The sequence below is a fragment of the Scomber japonicus genome, chromosome 21 (assembly GCF_027409825.1).
Source record: "Scomber japonicus isolate fScoJap1 chromosome 21, fScoJap1.pri, whole genome shotgun sequence".
In the NCBI taxonomy this organism is placed as follows: Eukaryota; Metazoa; Chordata; class Actinopteri; order Scombriformes; family Scombridae; genus Scomber; species Scomber japonicus.
In genome coordinates this window covers 67501-82554 of record NC_070598.1, presented here as the reverse complement: position 1 = coordinate 82554, position 15054 = coordinate 67501, and the positions used below count along the sequence as shown (strand labels likewise).

Below are 15054 nucleotides of genomic sequence, written 5' to 3'. Positions count from 1 at the left end.
TAACTTTCTGTTTGCATGTTTGATCCACATGTTCCTGAACACAAGCAGTAGAGATGTTGGGCTCTGATTGGCTGGGAGGGACATCACAGAACAAAATGGAAAAGTCCTGATTGGCTAAGACATTTGGGAGGAACTACAGAGGACGGCACAGAGCTGCAATGATCCGTCTTGCTAATACGATGACATCATCATCGTCCTCTGAAGACCCGGGTTTCAGTCCCAATGACGGCGTGTGGACGGTGTGCAGATCTGACATGTTGACCAATAGCAGCACAGCGTGCTGTCAGGTGGATGTACCTGTGTTCACCTGAACATAGACATATATACTGCTGCCTACACGGCGGCCATCTTGGTTCAAGGCCACTCGCTCCTGTAGCGCATCATGTCTATAGAGGAATGACGTGTTTGCACTATTAAAAAGTGATCATACATCACTCAATTATAATAAAAATAAATAAATAGAATTGCTCAATTGTCAACATATATTCACACGGGTTGTTTGTTACTAATGTCAGACAGACAGACAGGCAGACAGTCAGACAGACAGACAGTCAGACAGACAGACAGACAGTCAGACAGACAGACAGGCAGACAGGCAGACAGACAGGCAGACAGACAGGCAGACAGGCAGACAGGCCGGCAGAGAGACAGACAGACAGGCAGTCAGACAGACAGACAGACAGACAGTCAGACAGACAGACAGACAGACAGACAGTCAGACAGACAGACAGACAGTCAGACAGACAGTCAGACAGACAGACAGACAGACAGGCAGACAGACAGACAGGCAGACAGGCAGACAGACAGACAGGCAGACAGACAGACAGACAGACAGACAGACACGTTTTTAACAAATCAACCCGTTTAGAAATCGGTCGAGATTTCAGTGAATAATTCTACTTTGAAACTGTGGAGCAGCTCTTACCTCCATAGATATACATGCACTACTGCCTCTGCTAGTCCTGCTAACCCTGCTAGCTAGTCCTGCTAACCCTGCTAGCTAGCCCTGCTAACCCTGCTAGCTAGCCCTGCTAACCCTGCTAGCTAGCCCTGTACCAAGATGGCGGCGCTTTAGGCCTCTCCACAGTCAATGCGGCGTCTATGCACCTGAATGTCAACATGAGGAAATCAAGTTTCATCTTCACCTCAGAGGACAGTGGTGACCTAACCTGCTATGCTACGCTAACACTAAATGGCATGATCACACTCAGCTCACTGATTGGTCGCCATCACACATGGAGATCTTTACTTCCTGTGTGATGGCAGAGGAATCACTGCACAGGACGACTCTCTCATGATCCATCAAACTGGATTTTATTTGATTCATTTTGTTTCTTTTGTGTTCAAATTATATACATTTGATTTAGACATGACATAAAGAGTGACATCATCATGTGATCACATGATTACAGGATGAAGATTCTTATTATTATTCTGTTTCTCTTTCAGGACTGAATCCTGAAGCCTCTGTTGCATCATGGGAGTTGTAGTCCAGACTACAGAGCCACCACAGACAATGTTTGCAGCAACAGGACGTTAATGGAAGTGATCTACAACACACCTGTATACCTGCGTGCACACGTGCACAAGCACACACACACACACACACACACACACACACACACACACACACACACACACACACACACACACTGGGAGACCCAGCAGTGTTAGGTAGTTACTGTGAACACATTCATATAGAACCAAACATCATTAATGAGTTCAGACACTTTAAAAAAACTCACACAGACAGGTGAGACACAGACAGGTGAGACACAGACAGGTGAACTTCACATTAAAACCAAAACTTGACCTTCTGCTGCATTCACTTTAAACTAGCCCCACCCCCACCCACCTGACAGGTTAAAGCAGACATCTGATTGGCCAGGTGACTCAGGTATGTTTACTCCTGATCATGTGACAGGAGACAGCGGCTTCATGAAACATTGGTCACCTCATGAGGTCACCTGACTCTTATCTGTCTCACCTGGTAAGGTCAGGTTACTAGTAGCTAAAAGGGACCTTTATTCTGAAAGTCTGGTGCACACTGTTTCCTGTCTGTAGTGTAAAATAACATGATTGCTAGCACTGTAACCACTCACTATATAGCAGCTAAAACTAAGCTCTCTATTTACCCATAATGCAATAGTAATGTGCCATTTTCTCATCTCGCCATGGAAACCCTCATTATGAATTATTTTACTCAACTATCGATGTATTTATTGATTTCTGTTTATTTATTTATGAACAAGATCTGTGATTGTGTTCCCCCATCCATAAGTACAGTTAATTCCCCGACTGACCGCTCCCCCCGGTGTCACGTTACCGACTGACCGCTCCCCCCGGTGTCACGTTACAGACCGCTCCCCCCGGTGTCACGTTACTGACTGACCGCTCCCCCCGGTGTCACGTTACAGACCGCTCCCCCCGGTGTCACGTTACTGACCGCTCCCCCCGGTGTCACATTACTGACTGACCGCTCCCCCCGGTGTCACGTTACTGACCGCTCCCCCCGGTGTCACGTTACTGACCGCTCCCCCCGGTGTCACGTTACTGACTGACCGCTGACCGCTCCCCCCGGTGTCACGTTACAGACCACTCCCCCCGGTGTCACGTTACAGACCACTCCCCCCGGTGTCACGTTACCGACTGACCGCTCCCCCCGGTGTCACGTTACAGACAGACCGCTCCCCCCGGTGTCACGTTACTGACCGCTCCCCCCGGTGTCACGTTACTGACCGCTCCCCCCAGTGTCACGTTACAGACCACTCCCCCCGGTGTCACGTTACAGACTGACTGCTCCCCCCGGTGTCACGTTACCGACTGACCGCTCCCCCCGGTGTCACGTTACTGACCGCTCCCCCCGGTGTCACGTTACTGACCGCTCCCCCCGGTGTCACGTTACCGACTGACCGCTCCCCCCGGTGTCACGTTACAGACTGACCGCTCCCCCCGGTGTCACGTTACCGACTGACCGCTCCCCCCGGTGTCACGTTACCGACCGACCGCTCCCCCCGGTGTCACGTTATAGACTGACCACTCCCCCCGGTGTCACGTTACAGACCACTCCCCCCGGTGTCACGTTACTGACCACTCCCCCCGGTGTCACGTTACCGACTGACCGCTCCCCCCGGTGTCACGTTACCGACTGACCGCTCCCCCCGGTGTCACGTTACTGACCGCTCCCCCCGGTGTCACGTTACCGACTGACCGCTCCCCCCGGTGTCACGTTACATTTTATTTATAACTTCAAACACAAAATGTCTTTATTTACTGAAGTCAAATAAAATAACTGATGAATGTTGATGTTTACAGTTATTTAAAGTGAATGAAAATGATGATGATGATGATGATGAAGAGGATGATGATGATGATGATGAAGAGGATGATGATGATGATGATGAAGAGGATGATGATGATGATGATGAAGAGGATGATGATGATGGTGGGTTGTGCAGGATAATAAAGAACAAACCATTAAACTTCTTAAAGAGGTTTAGACAGTGAGCGTCTCAGCAGGTGAGCAGCACACAGGAGACGTGAGGCGGAGGCATTACATGATTAAACATGGAGCTTTCCAACAGTACAAACACCAGCAGCTACTGACCTGAGAGAGCCTCACCATCTCCAGATGCAGGTATATTAAAGCAAATCAGTCACTACACAATAACACAAATGGTAGGAAACACAAACGTGTGTGGACCCAAAGTAAACATCTATAGCTGAACCCGAACCCTATTATTAGCACAGCGGTCGGTCTGTTACGAATTAATGATCACATTTTATATTGACGTGTGACTTTGATCTAAGGAGGTTATTATTAGGGCTCGAGCACTAAACAGTGTGAGTGCCCTATTTTCTTTTTCTTCTTCCAAAACAAACACATTCTTGGAGTCTAAACGTCCCCGAAAACTCATGAAAATGTGCAAACGTGCCAGACCTGGGCCCCCTAGGCTAATTAAAAACATTCATTCACTCCAGATTGATGAAGACAAACCTAATTCGGTACATATATGTATCATCTAAAGACGCACAAAAATGTCCAACAGGAAGTCGGCCATCTTGATTCAAATTTTCAATTTTGGCGTCATTTTCGTGATTTCCATGCATCGTACTACAAACACCTCCTACAGATTTAACCCGACCGACTTCAAATTCACTCTGTCATCTTATGACCTTGAAGATGCGTTGCGGGGGCGGGGGCGGGGGCGGGGGGGGGGGGGGGGGGGGGGGGGGCGACAAGAGCCCGTTCATCGCTGTAATTATCATTATTATTATTAACTATGGTTATTATTATTCTACGTGCCATAGGCGGATTAGAGCAGCATCAATAAAACAGTTTCCTTCCTTGTTTTTCTCGTTTATCCTGTAATGTGCTTATTGGTGATATAATACTACATTAACCCCTTAATTAACCCATCATTATTATTATTATTATTACATTAATTACATATATAATGCAGCCTGGGAGAAGTTTATTTTAGAGGTGGCTTGTTGTATTTCAGCATTGTGAGGCAGACACATGCAGCTTCAGCTTCATCAAACTAATGAATGCATTATAGAGCAGCCATGATGGTCTTCATGTGACAGCTCTTTATATTATGGTCTGTTCCTCCTTCAGTCAGGGTCAGTCAGGTGGGAATCCCGGACCCCCGCCTCTGCTCAGCTGTCAGTGTGTGTAAAATAATGGTAATTCATCTGAGGCACTAATTTAAAAGTTTCAGGATCTGGGCAGTAGGTTTACTTATTTCATCACTGCATGTTCTGATGAGTGCATCCAGCAGCTGCAGTGAGTCAGTGGAGATCTGTTGGTGCAACCTGCAGCCGTTCTCTTTCATACCTGGGACTGTTGGTTTGGGTTTAACTACTAAGGACTTTTTGTTATTGGTCTTTTTTGCGCTCTTGCCTTGATGACGACATCCGACTGTAAACATGAACGTGACATGAACCGAACCGTCTCACCCCTAATACTCATGTTTAAAGGTCAAAGGTCATGTTCACTGATTGAAGCGGTTTCATTAACGAGAAGAAGAAAAAGCTTTTGTGATATTCTTTATTCAGCAGTCAGACCCACATTAACAAGAGAAGAAGAAAATCAATCATCAATAATCACTTTGACGTCAATGAATCTGTTCAAGCATTTAATAGAACTGTGGACCAATGAGAGCCTGGCTGAGTGTTGCTAGGCAACAGGACATGAGTTAGGGGTGACGCCCAACAGGATGTGGGCGGAGCTAAAGTCCACAGCGACGCTCAGGTGAGACTTAACGAGCTTCAGGTTCCTCATACAGCCTCTGAAGGGCGAGGGGGGGGAGCTCAGGCAGTTCTGCTTCACGCCGGCTGCAGAGAGATCAGAAATCAATTATCAGTAATCAATGATCAGTAATCAGTAATCAGTAATCAGTGATCAGTAATCAGTAATCAATGATCAGTAATCAGTGATCAGTAATCAATGATCAGTAATCAATGATCAGTAATCAATGATCAGTAATCAGTGATCAGTAATCAATGATCAGTAATCAATGATCAGTAATCAGTAATCAATGATCAGTAATCAGTAATCAGAAATCAATTATCAGTAATCAATGATCAGTAATCAGAAATTAGAAATCAATTATCAGTAATCAATGATCAGTAATCAGAAATCAATTATCAGTAATCAATGATCAGTAATCAGTAATCAGTAATCAATGATCAGTAATCAATGATCAGTAATCAGTAATCAATGATCAGTAATGAATGATCAGTAATCAGTAATCAATGATCAGTAATCAGTAATCAGTAATCAATGATCAGTAATCAATGATCAGTAATCAGTAATCAATGATCAGTAATCAGTAATCAGAAATCAATTATCAGTAATCAATGATCAGTAATCAGAAATTAGAAATCAATTATCAGTAATCAATGATCAGTAATCAGAAATCAATTATCAGTAATCAATGATCAGTAATCAGTAATCAGTAATCAATGATCAGTAATCAATGATCAGTAATCAGTAATCAATGATCAGTAATGAATGATCAGTAATCAGTAATCAATGATCAGTAATCAGTAATCAGTAATCAATGATCAGTAATCAATGATCAGTAATCAATGATCAGTAATCAGTAATCAGAAATCAATTATCAGTAATCAATGATCAGTAATCAATGATCAGTAATCAGAAATCAGTAATCAATGATCAGTAATCAATGATCAGTAATCAGTAATCAATGATCAGTAATCAATGATCAGTAATCAGTAATCAATGATCAGTAATCAGTAATTAATGATCAGTACTCAATGATCAGTAATCAATGATCAGTAATCAGTAATCAATAATCAGTAATCAATGATCAGTAATCAGTAATCAATGATCAGTAATCAGTGATCAGTAATCAGTGATCAGTAATCAATGATCAGTAATCAGTAATCAATGATCAGTAATCAGTAATCAATAATCAGTAATCAATGATCAGTAATCAGTAATCAATGATCAGTAATCAGTAATTAATGATCAGTAATCAGTAATCAATGATCAGTAATCAATGATCAGTAATCAGTAATCAGTAATCAGTAATCAATGATCAGTAATCAGTAATCAATGATCAGTAATCAATGATCAGTAATCAATGATCAGTAATCAGTAATCAATGATCAGTAATCAATGATCAGTAATCAGTAATCAATGATCAGTAATCAGTAATCAATGATCAGTAATCAATGATCAGTAATCAATGATCAGTAATCAATGATCAGTAATCAGAAATCAATTATCAGTAATCAATGATCAGTAATCAATGATCAGTAATCAGAAATCAATTATCAGTAATCAATGATCAGTAATCAGTAATCAATGATCAGTAATCAGTAATCAGTAATCAATGATCAGTAATCAATGATCAGTAATCAGTAATCAGTAATCAGTAATCAATGATCAGTAATCAATGATCAGTAATCAGTAATCAATGATCAGTAATCAGTAATCAATGATCAGTAATCAATGATCAATAATCAGGAATCAATGATCAGTAATCAGTAATCAATGATCAGTAATCAATGATCAGTAATCAATGATCAGTAATCAATGATCAGTAATCAATGATCAGTAATCAGTAATCAATGATCAGTAATCAGTAATCAATGATCAGTAATCAGTAATCAGTAATCAGTAATCAATGATCAGTAATCAATGATCAGTAATCGGTAATCAATGATCAGTAATCAATGATCAGTAATCAGTAATCAATGATCAGTAATCAATGATCAGTAATCAATGATCAGTAATCAGTAATCAGTAATCAGTAATCAATGATCAGTAATCAGTAATCAATGATCAGTAATCAGTAATCAATGATCAGTAATCAGTAATCAGTAATCAATGATCAGTAATCAATGATCAGTAATCAGTAATCAATGATCAGTAATCAATGATCAGTAATCAATGATCAGTAATTAATGATCAGTAATCAATGCCCAGTAATCAATGATCAGTAATCAATGATCAGTAATCAATGATCAGTAATCAGTAATCAGTAATCAATGATCAGTAATCAGTAATCAATGATCAGTAATCAATGATCAGTAATCAATGATCAGTAATCAGTAATCAATGATCAGTAATCAATGATCAGTAATCAATGATCAGTAATCAATGATCAGTAATCAGTAATCAATGATCAGTAATCAATGATCAGTAATCAGTAATCAATGATCAGTAATCAGTAATCAATGATCAGTAATCAATGATCAGTAATCAGTAATCAATGATCAGTAATCAGTAATCAATGATCAGTAATCAGTAATCAATGATCAGGTTAATTGATCGGGGGGGCTTACCTGGAAAGCCTCCCAAGTACACAGGGTTGTTGGTCTCAGCAGAGGTGGATTGTGGGTAAGGGTTTTGGGCAGTGAAGCCGCGGCCGTCGACGGTCAAACTGAGGGCGACTTTACTCTTCCTGACCAGCAGGTGGTGCCAGCGGCCGTCACACAGCAGCCGGCCAATCGAACGCACCGACACACGGCCCGCCCCGTTATTCACGTTAAACACCACCTGCACAGGAAACAGGAAACAGGAAACAGGAAGTAAACAGGTAACAGGAAACAGAAGGTACACAGCGAACAGGAAGTACACAGCTAACAGGAAACAGGAAGTACACAGCTAACAGGAAACAGGAAGTACACAGCTAGCAGGAAACAGGAAGTACACAGGTAACAGGAAACAGGAAGTACAGGTAAGCATACCTGTCCGTTAATCAGCTCCAGTCCGATGGCGTCGACTTTCGCGCTGCTGACTCCCAGAAACACTCCGTCTGATTGGCTGGTACGAAACTCCAGAGACACCGAAACATCCGAGCCGACCTTAAACCCATCATGCACTGCACACACACACACACACACACACACACACACACACACACACACACACACACACACACACACACACACACACACACACGCACACACAGGGTTAGGGCCTCCAGGAAAGCTTATTAATTACATTAATCAGATTAATTAATATTCTTTATATTGGACTCACTGATTTCGGCGAATCCACTGCCATTAAAGTAACTTCCTGTCTGGTCCTTGATGAAACAGGAAGTGACATCATGCTGCGATGCTGGCTTGGACAGATCCAACATGGCGCCGTTCAGACTGACAGACCGAAGACAACCTGAGAAACTGCTGCTGACCTGAGAGTTAGACAGGTGAGACAGACAGACAGACAGACAGGTGAGGCAGACAGACAGGTGAGACAGACAGACAGGTGAGACAGACAGGTGAGGCAGACAGACAGGTGAGACAGATAGGTGAGACAGACAGACAGGTGAGACAGACAGGTGAGACAGACAGACAGGTGAGACAGACAGACAGACAGGTGAGACAGACAGACAGACAGACAGACAGACAGGTGAGACAGACAGACAGACAGACAGACAGACAGGTGAGACAGACAGACAGACAGACAGACAGACAGACAGACAGGTGAGGCAGACAGACAGACAGGTGAGACAGACAGACAGGTGAGACAGACAGACAGGTGAGACAGACAGACAGGGTTAGGGTTATTCTAATCAGAACATTAAGCTCCATGTAAACCTGACTAGTGTTTGATCTCCTGAATCAGCCGTCATAATGTGTGTGTGTGTGTGTGTGTGTGTGTGTGTGTGTGTGTGTGTGTGTATAGTGTGTATAATGTGTGTGTGTGTGTGTGTGTGTGTGTGTATAGTGTGTGTGTGTGTGTGTGTGTGTGTGTGTGTCTTACATTGATCCTCTTGGTGTTGAGTGTGTGTGGACTTCCTCCCAGGTAAACCGTGTTCTGGACATCGAGCTGGTTTCCTTTCACTGGAACAGTTTCTGGTTTCGACCCGTCGACGGCGAGCGACACCGAGCGCCGGCTCACCTCCGCGCTCACCTGAGAGACAAACAGGAAGTCAGTAACGAACCCTAACCCCTCCTCTCCGCTGACACTGGTTCATACAATATTCTCCTTCTAATCACCACGGACTCGTCTCCCGCCTCCCTGGTCACCTGTGGTGTCCTCTTCCTCCTCTACATCCTACCTTTTGGTCACAGTCTTAGTTTCCATGGTTACGCAGATGACATACAGCTCCACATAAACTCTCATAGATTCGTCTCCAGCAGCGAACCGTCTGCACCAGAACTTTCTCAAACTGAACTCAAAACAGAAGTTCTGCTCATTGGCTCCAAATCCTCCTTCCTAAACTCTCCACTCTGACCATCAGCTTCCTGTCTGACTCCACTCTGACCATCAGCTTCCTGTCTGACTCCACTCTGACCCTCAGCTTCCTGTCTGACTCCACTCTGACCATCAGCTTCCTGTCTGACTCCACTCTGACCATCAGCTTCCTGTCTGACTCCACTCTGTCCATCAGCTTCCTGTCTGACTCCACTCTGTCCATCAGCTTCCTGTCTGACTCCACTCTGACCATCAGCTTCCTGTCTGACTCCACTCTGACCATCAGCTTCCTGTCTGACTCCACTCTGACCATCAGCTTCCTGTCTGACTCCACTCTGTCCATCAGCTTCCTGTCTGACTCCACTCTGACCATCAGCTTCCTGTCTGACTCCACTCTGACCATCAGCTTCCTGTCTGACTCCACTCTGACCATCAGCTTCCTGTTTGACTCCACTCTGACCATCAGCTTCCTGTTTGACTCCACTCTGTCCATCAGCTTCCTGTCTGACTTCCTTCCTCCGCCCATTCATCTCAAACCCATAACCTGGTTCACCCTGCCCCCCCCCCCCCCAGACTGTCCACGTTGGAATGTGTCACAGAGCGCCGGCTCACCTCCGTGCTCACCTGAGACACACACAGGAAATGATGTCAGACTCACTGTGTGCCATTCTCCGTCGTTAACGGCGACCGTAGAGGTGACGGAGGCGGGGCCTCTGCCCAGGTCAGCTGACATCAGCAGGCGCCCCCCCGCCAGCCGCAGCACGGCGTGATCGTTCAGCCGTCCGTCCGAAACCAGGAAGATCAACCCGTCCCGAGCCCGGGTCCGCACCCCCACCCTGAGGGACACACTGACCCCCCCCATTCATTAGACACACTGACCCCCCCCATTCATTAGACACATACTGACCCCCCCCATTCATTAGACACATACTGACCCCCCCCATTCATTAGACACACACTGACCCCCCCCATTCATTAGACACATACTGACCCCCCCCCCCATTCATTAGACACACACTGACCCCCCCATTCATTAGACACATACTGACCCCCCCCATTCATTAGACACATACTGACCCCCCCATTCATTAGACACACACTGACCCCCCCCATTCATTAGACACATACTGACCCCCCCCATTCATTAGACACATACTGACCCCCCCATTCATTAGACACACACTGACCCCCCCCCATTCATTAGACACACACTGACCCCCCCCATTCATTAGACACATACTGACCCCCCCCATTCATTAGACACACACTGACCCCCCCCCCCATTCATTAGACACACACTGACCCCCCCCATTCATTAGACACACACTGACCCCCCCCATTCATTAGACACATACTGACCCCCGCCCATTCATTAGACACATACTGACCCCCCCCCACCCCCCATCGTCATGGATACTTACCTCTTACGGACGGAGGCGGGGCTTATGATGAAGGTCATGTGACTGTGTCTGGACGAACCAAACTGAGCTGCTGATCGGAGGAAGCTCGGCTCCGCCTCCGAGGAACACTGCAGACAGTTAGTCACATGACCAATAACCATCAGTTAGTCACATGACCAATAACCATCAGTTAGTCACATGACCAATAACCATCAGTTAGTCACATGACCAATAACCATCAGTTAGTCACATGACCAATAACCATCAGTTAGTCACATGACCAATAACCATCAGTTAGTCACATGACCAATAACCATCAGTTAGTCACATGACCAATAACCATCAGTTAGTCACATGACCAATAACCATCAGTTAGTCACATGACCAATAATCATCAGTTAGTCACATGACCAATAACCATCAGTTAGTCACATGACCAACACGGTTAAGGTTCTCTATTATATAAAATACCACAGTCCTTTAAGGTAGCTGTAATTAAACCCCTTCTAACCTCTCCCAGCTCATAGAACCTTATGAACCTATTAGAACACTGTGCTCCCAGCTCATAGAACCTTATGAACCTACTAGAACACTGCGCTCCCAGCTCATAGAACCTTAGAACCTACTAGAACACTGCGCTCCCAGCTCATAGAACCTTATGAACCCACTAGAACACTGTGCTCCCAGCTCATAGAACCTTATGAACCCACTAGAACACTGCGCTCCCAGCTCATAGAACCTTAGAACCTACTAGAACACTGCGCTCCCAGCTCATAGAACCTTATGAACCTACTAGAACACTGTGCTCCCAGCTCATAGAACCTTATGAACCCACTAGAACACTGTGCTCCCAGCTCATAGAACCTTATGAACCCACTAGAACACTGCGCTCCCAGCTCATAGGACCTTATGAACCTACTAGAACACTACGTTCCCAGCTCATAGAACCTTATGAACCTACTAGAACACTGCGCTCCCAGCTCATAGAACCTTATGAACCTACTAGAACACTGCGCTCCCAGCTCATAGAACCTTATGAACCTACTAGAACACTGCGCTCCCAGCTCATAGAACCATATGAACCTACTAGAACACTGTGCTCCCAGCTCATAGAACCTTATGAACCTACTAGAACACTGCGCTCCCAGCTCATAGAACCTTATGAACCTACTAGAACACTGTGCTCCCAGCTCATAGAACCTTATGAACCTACTAGAACACTGCGCTCCCAGCTCATAGAACCTTAGAACCTACTAGAACACTGCGCTCCCAGCTCATAGAACCTTATGAACCTACTAGAACACTGCGCTCCCAGCTCATAGAACCTTATGAACCTACTAGAACACTGCGCTCCCAGCTCATAGAACCTTATGAACCTACTAGAACACTGCACTCCCAGCTCATAGAACCTTATGAACCTACTAGAACACTGCACTCCCAGCTCATAGAACCTTAGAACCTACTAGAACACTGCGCTCCCAGCTCATAGAACCTTATGAACCTACTAGAACACTGCGCTCCCAGCTCATAGAACCTTATGAACCTACTAGAACACTGCGCTCCCAGCTCATAGAACCTTAGAACCTACTAGAACACTGCTCATAGAACCTTAGAACCTACTAGAACACTAATAAGCGTATTGATTACCGTCAGCGCTCCAGGTGTCAGGGCACTCAGCTGGGTGGGCGGGGCTACAGGTAGGTGGGCGGGGTCAGGTGTGGGCTCTACTTCCTGGTCATCAGGTAGCACTGCCCCCCCCCCTCGCTCCCCCAGCAGGCAGCTGTCAAGCTCCGCCCCCTCATACCTCACAGCTCCTGATAGGTCGATGAGTCTGCAGGAAGCCGCCAATCAAATCATGAACAAATCAGAGAGGCAGAAACAGCGTGAGTGTGTGTGTGTGTGTGTGTGTGTGTGTGAGTGTGTGTGTGAGTGTGTGTGTGTGTGTGTGTGTGTGTGTGTGAGTGTGTGTGTTACTGTGTGTGTGTGTGTGTGTGTGAGTGTGTTACTGTGTGTGTGTGTGTGTGTGTGTGAGTGTGAGTGTGAGTGTGTGTGTGTGTGTGAGTGTGTGTGTGAGTGTGTGTGTGTGTGTGTGTGTGTGTGTGTGTGTGAGTGTGTGTGTTACTGTGTGTGTGTGTGTGTGTGTGTGAGTGTGTTACTGTGTGTGTGTGTGTGTGAGTGTGTGTGTGTGTGTGTGTGTGTGTGTGAGTGTGTTACTGTGTGAGTGTGAGTGTGTGTGTGTGTGTGTGTGTGTGTGTGTGTGAGTGTGTTACTGTGTGTGAGTGTGTGTGTTACTGTGTGTGTGTGTGTGTGAGTGTGTTACTGTGTGTGTGTGTGTGTGAGTGTGTTACTGTGTGAGTGTGTGTGTGTGTGTGTGTGTGTGTGTGTGTGTGTGTGTGAGTGTGTGTGTGTGACACTTACGCCCCCCCCACCACCAGGTGCTGCATACAGCCTGTGAACCACCTGGACACATTCTGCAATCTGATTGGTAGACGAGACTCCTCCCCTGGGGGCAGCCCACCAATGAAAAAAGAGGCTGGAGAGAGGCGGGAAAGTCCTCCCGGCAACAGAGAGACGGATTTCAGGTGTTCCTCGTCCACCTGGACGGACAGAGACCTGCGAGCAGAACATCAATCAATCAATCAATCAATCCATATATATATCGGCCTGGTGACGCGTTTCCATGGGAACACCTACTTCCTGTTGATGGTGACGATCACCGAGTGTTTCAATCCGTCAGCGAAGGACCCGCCTCCAGCTGTCACCTGCACCCGCCGAGAGGCCCCGCCCACCTCTCCAAGCTCCGCCTCCAACACACCTGAGACCAGGTGCACAGACAGGAAGTGCTGCACACACACACACACACACACACACACACACACACAGTAACACACACACACACACACACACACACACACACAGTAACACACACACACACACACACACACACACACACACACACACATACAAACCAGTGCATGTAACATTGTGGTTACTGGTGTGTTCGTGGGCTGAACAGCTGATCAACAGGTGGATCACATGACTCCGCTCGTCTCACCTGTCGCTGTGTGAGGTCATCACTGAAGGCAGCCAGCAGGCCTCCTGATTGGTTCTTGGAGGAGAAAGAGAACAGAAGCTCCGCCTCCTGGCCGAGAGAGCGAGGAGCGATCTGCACGAAGCCGCCGGCGAGCACGGAGACGCTCCGCACCGCCTGACCACAGACCCATAATAGTTATAACATATATATTATAATATATATTATATATATTATAATAATATATATAATATATATTATAATATATATGTTATATATATTATTATAACATATATGACATCATTCATCTTCATCTGATGTGAGGTTTCAATGTCCCTTATTCAGCAGTATATATAAATATTATATATTATATTATAAATATATTAATATATAAATATATAAATATTAATATTAATATTTAAATATATGTATTAATGTATATATATTTATTAATATATTTAAATATATATATTAATATAAATGTATATGTGTGTGTACCTTGAGCACGCAGCCCTTCCTGACTCCGTACGCGTCTCTCAGGAGGTCAAAGTTCGACCGAGCGATCTCGACGTTCTTGATGCAGCCGACGTACGACCTGCTGATGACTTGTCGCCTAGCAACCAGACAGACAGCGTTAACATGGAGCCCTCATGTGACACCTTCACCTGGTGACATCAGCAGACTCACCTGATTGGTCTGGAGGCAGGAAGTCCTCCGATGTAGATGGGGTCGAGGTCGGAGCGGTTGAGGTCAGAGGCCGTTCCCGGTGACTCCGCCTCCAACACCTCCTTGTCGGATGATTGGTCGGCTGCCATGACAGACAGGTAACCTGGACACACCCAGCAGCAGTAAGGCCAGGTGTGAGAGAGGAAACAGTGGTTAGTTAAAACACAGGTGACCCTAACCCTAAAACACAGGTGACCCTAACCCTAAAACACAGG

At 45.5% G+C, this 15054-nt stretch overlaps 1 protein-coding gene across 1 annotated transcript in view; it reads right to left on the bottom strand.

Moving 5' to 3' along the window:
* Positions 1–5182: 5182 nt before the first annotated feature.
* lama1 (laminin, alpha 1) overlaps positions 5183–15054 on the bottom strand; it is a 65616-nt gene continuing 55744 nt past the window's right edge. The window contains exons 52-64 of the mRNA XM_053342758.1: positions 14801–14942; positions 14612–14726; positions 14138–14290; positions 13777–13925; positions 13501–13695; positions 12730–12913; positions 11104–11210; positions 10341–10530; positions 9248–9397; positions 8522–8675; positions 8227–8360; positions 7822–8035; positions 5183–5340 (exon numbers count right to left, since the gene is read on the bottom strand). Of these exons, the coding sequence (XP_053198733.1) occupies positions 5183–5340; positions 7822–8035; positions 8227–8360; positions 8522–8675; positions 9248–9397; positions 10341–10530; positions 11104–11210; positions 12730–12913; positions 13501–13695; positions 13777–13925; positions 14138–14290; positions 14612–14726; positions 14801–14942 (2045 nt within the window). The remainder of the gene's footprint in view (positions 5341–7821; positions 8036–8226; positions 8361–8521; positions 8676–9247; positions 9398–10340; positions 10531–11103; positions 11211–12729; positions 12914–13500; positions 13696–13776; positions 13926–14137; positions 14291–14611; positions 14727–14800; positions 14943–15054) is intronic.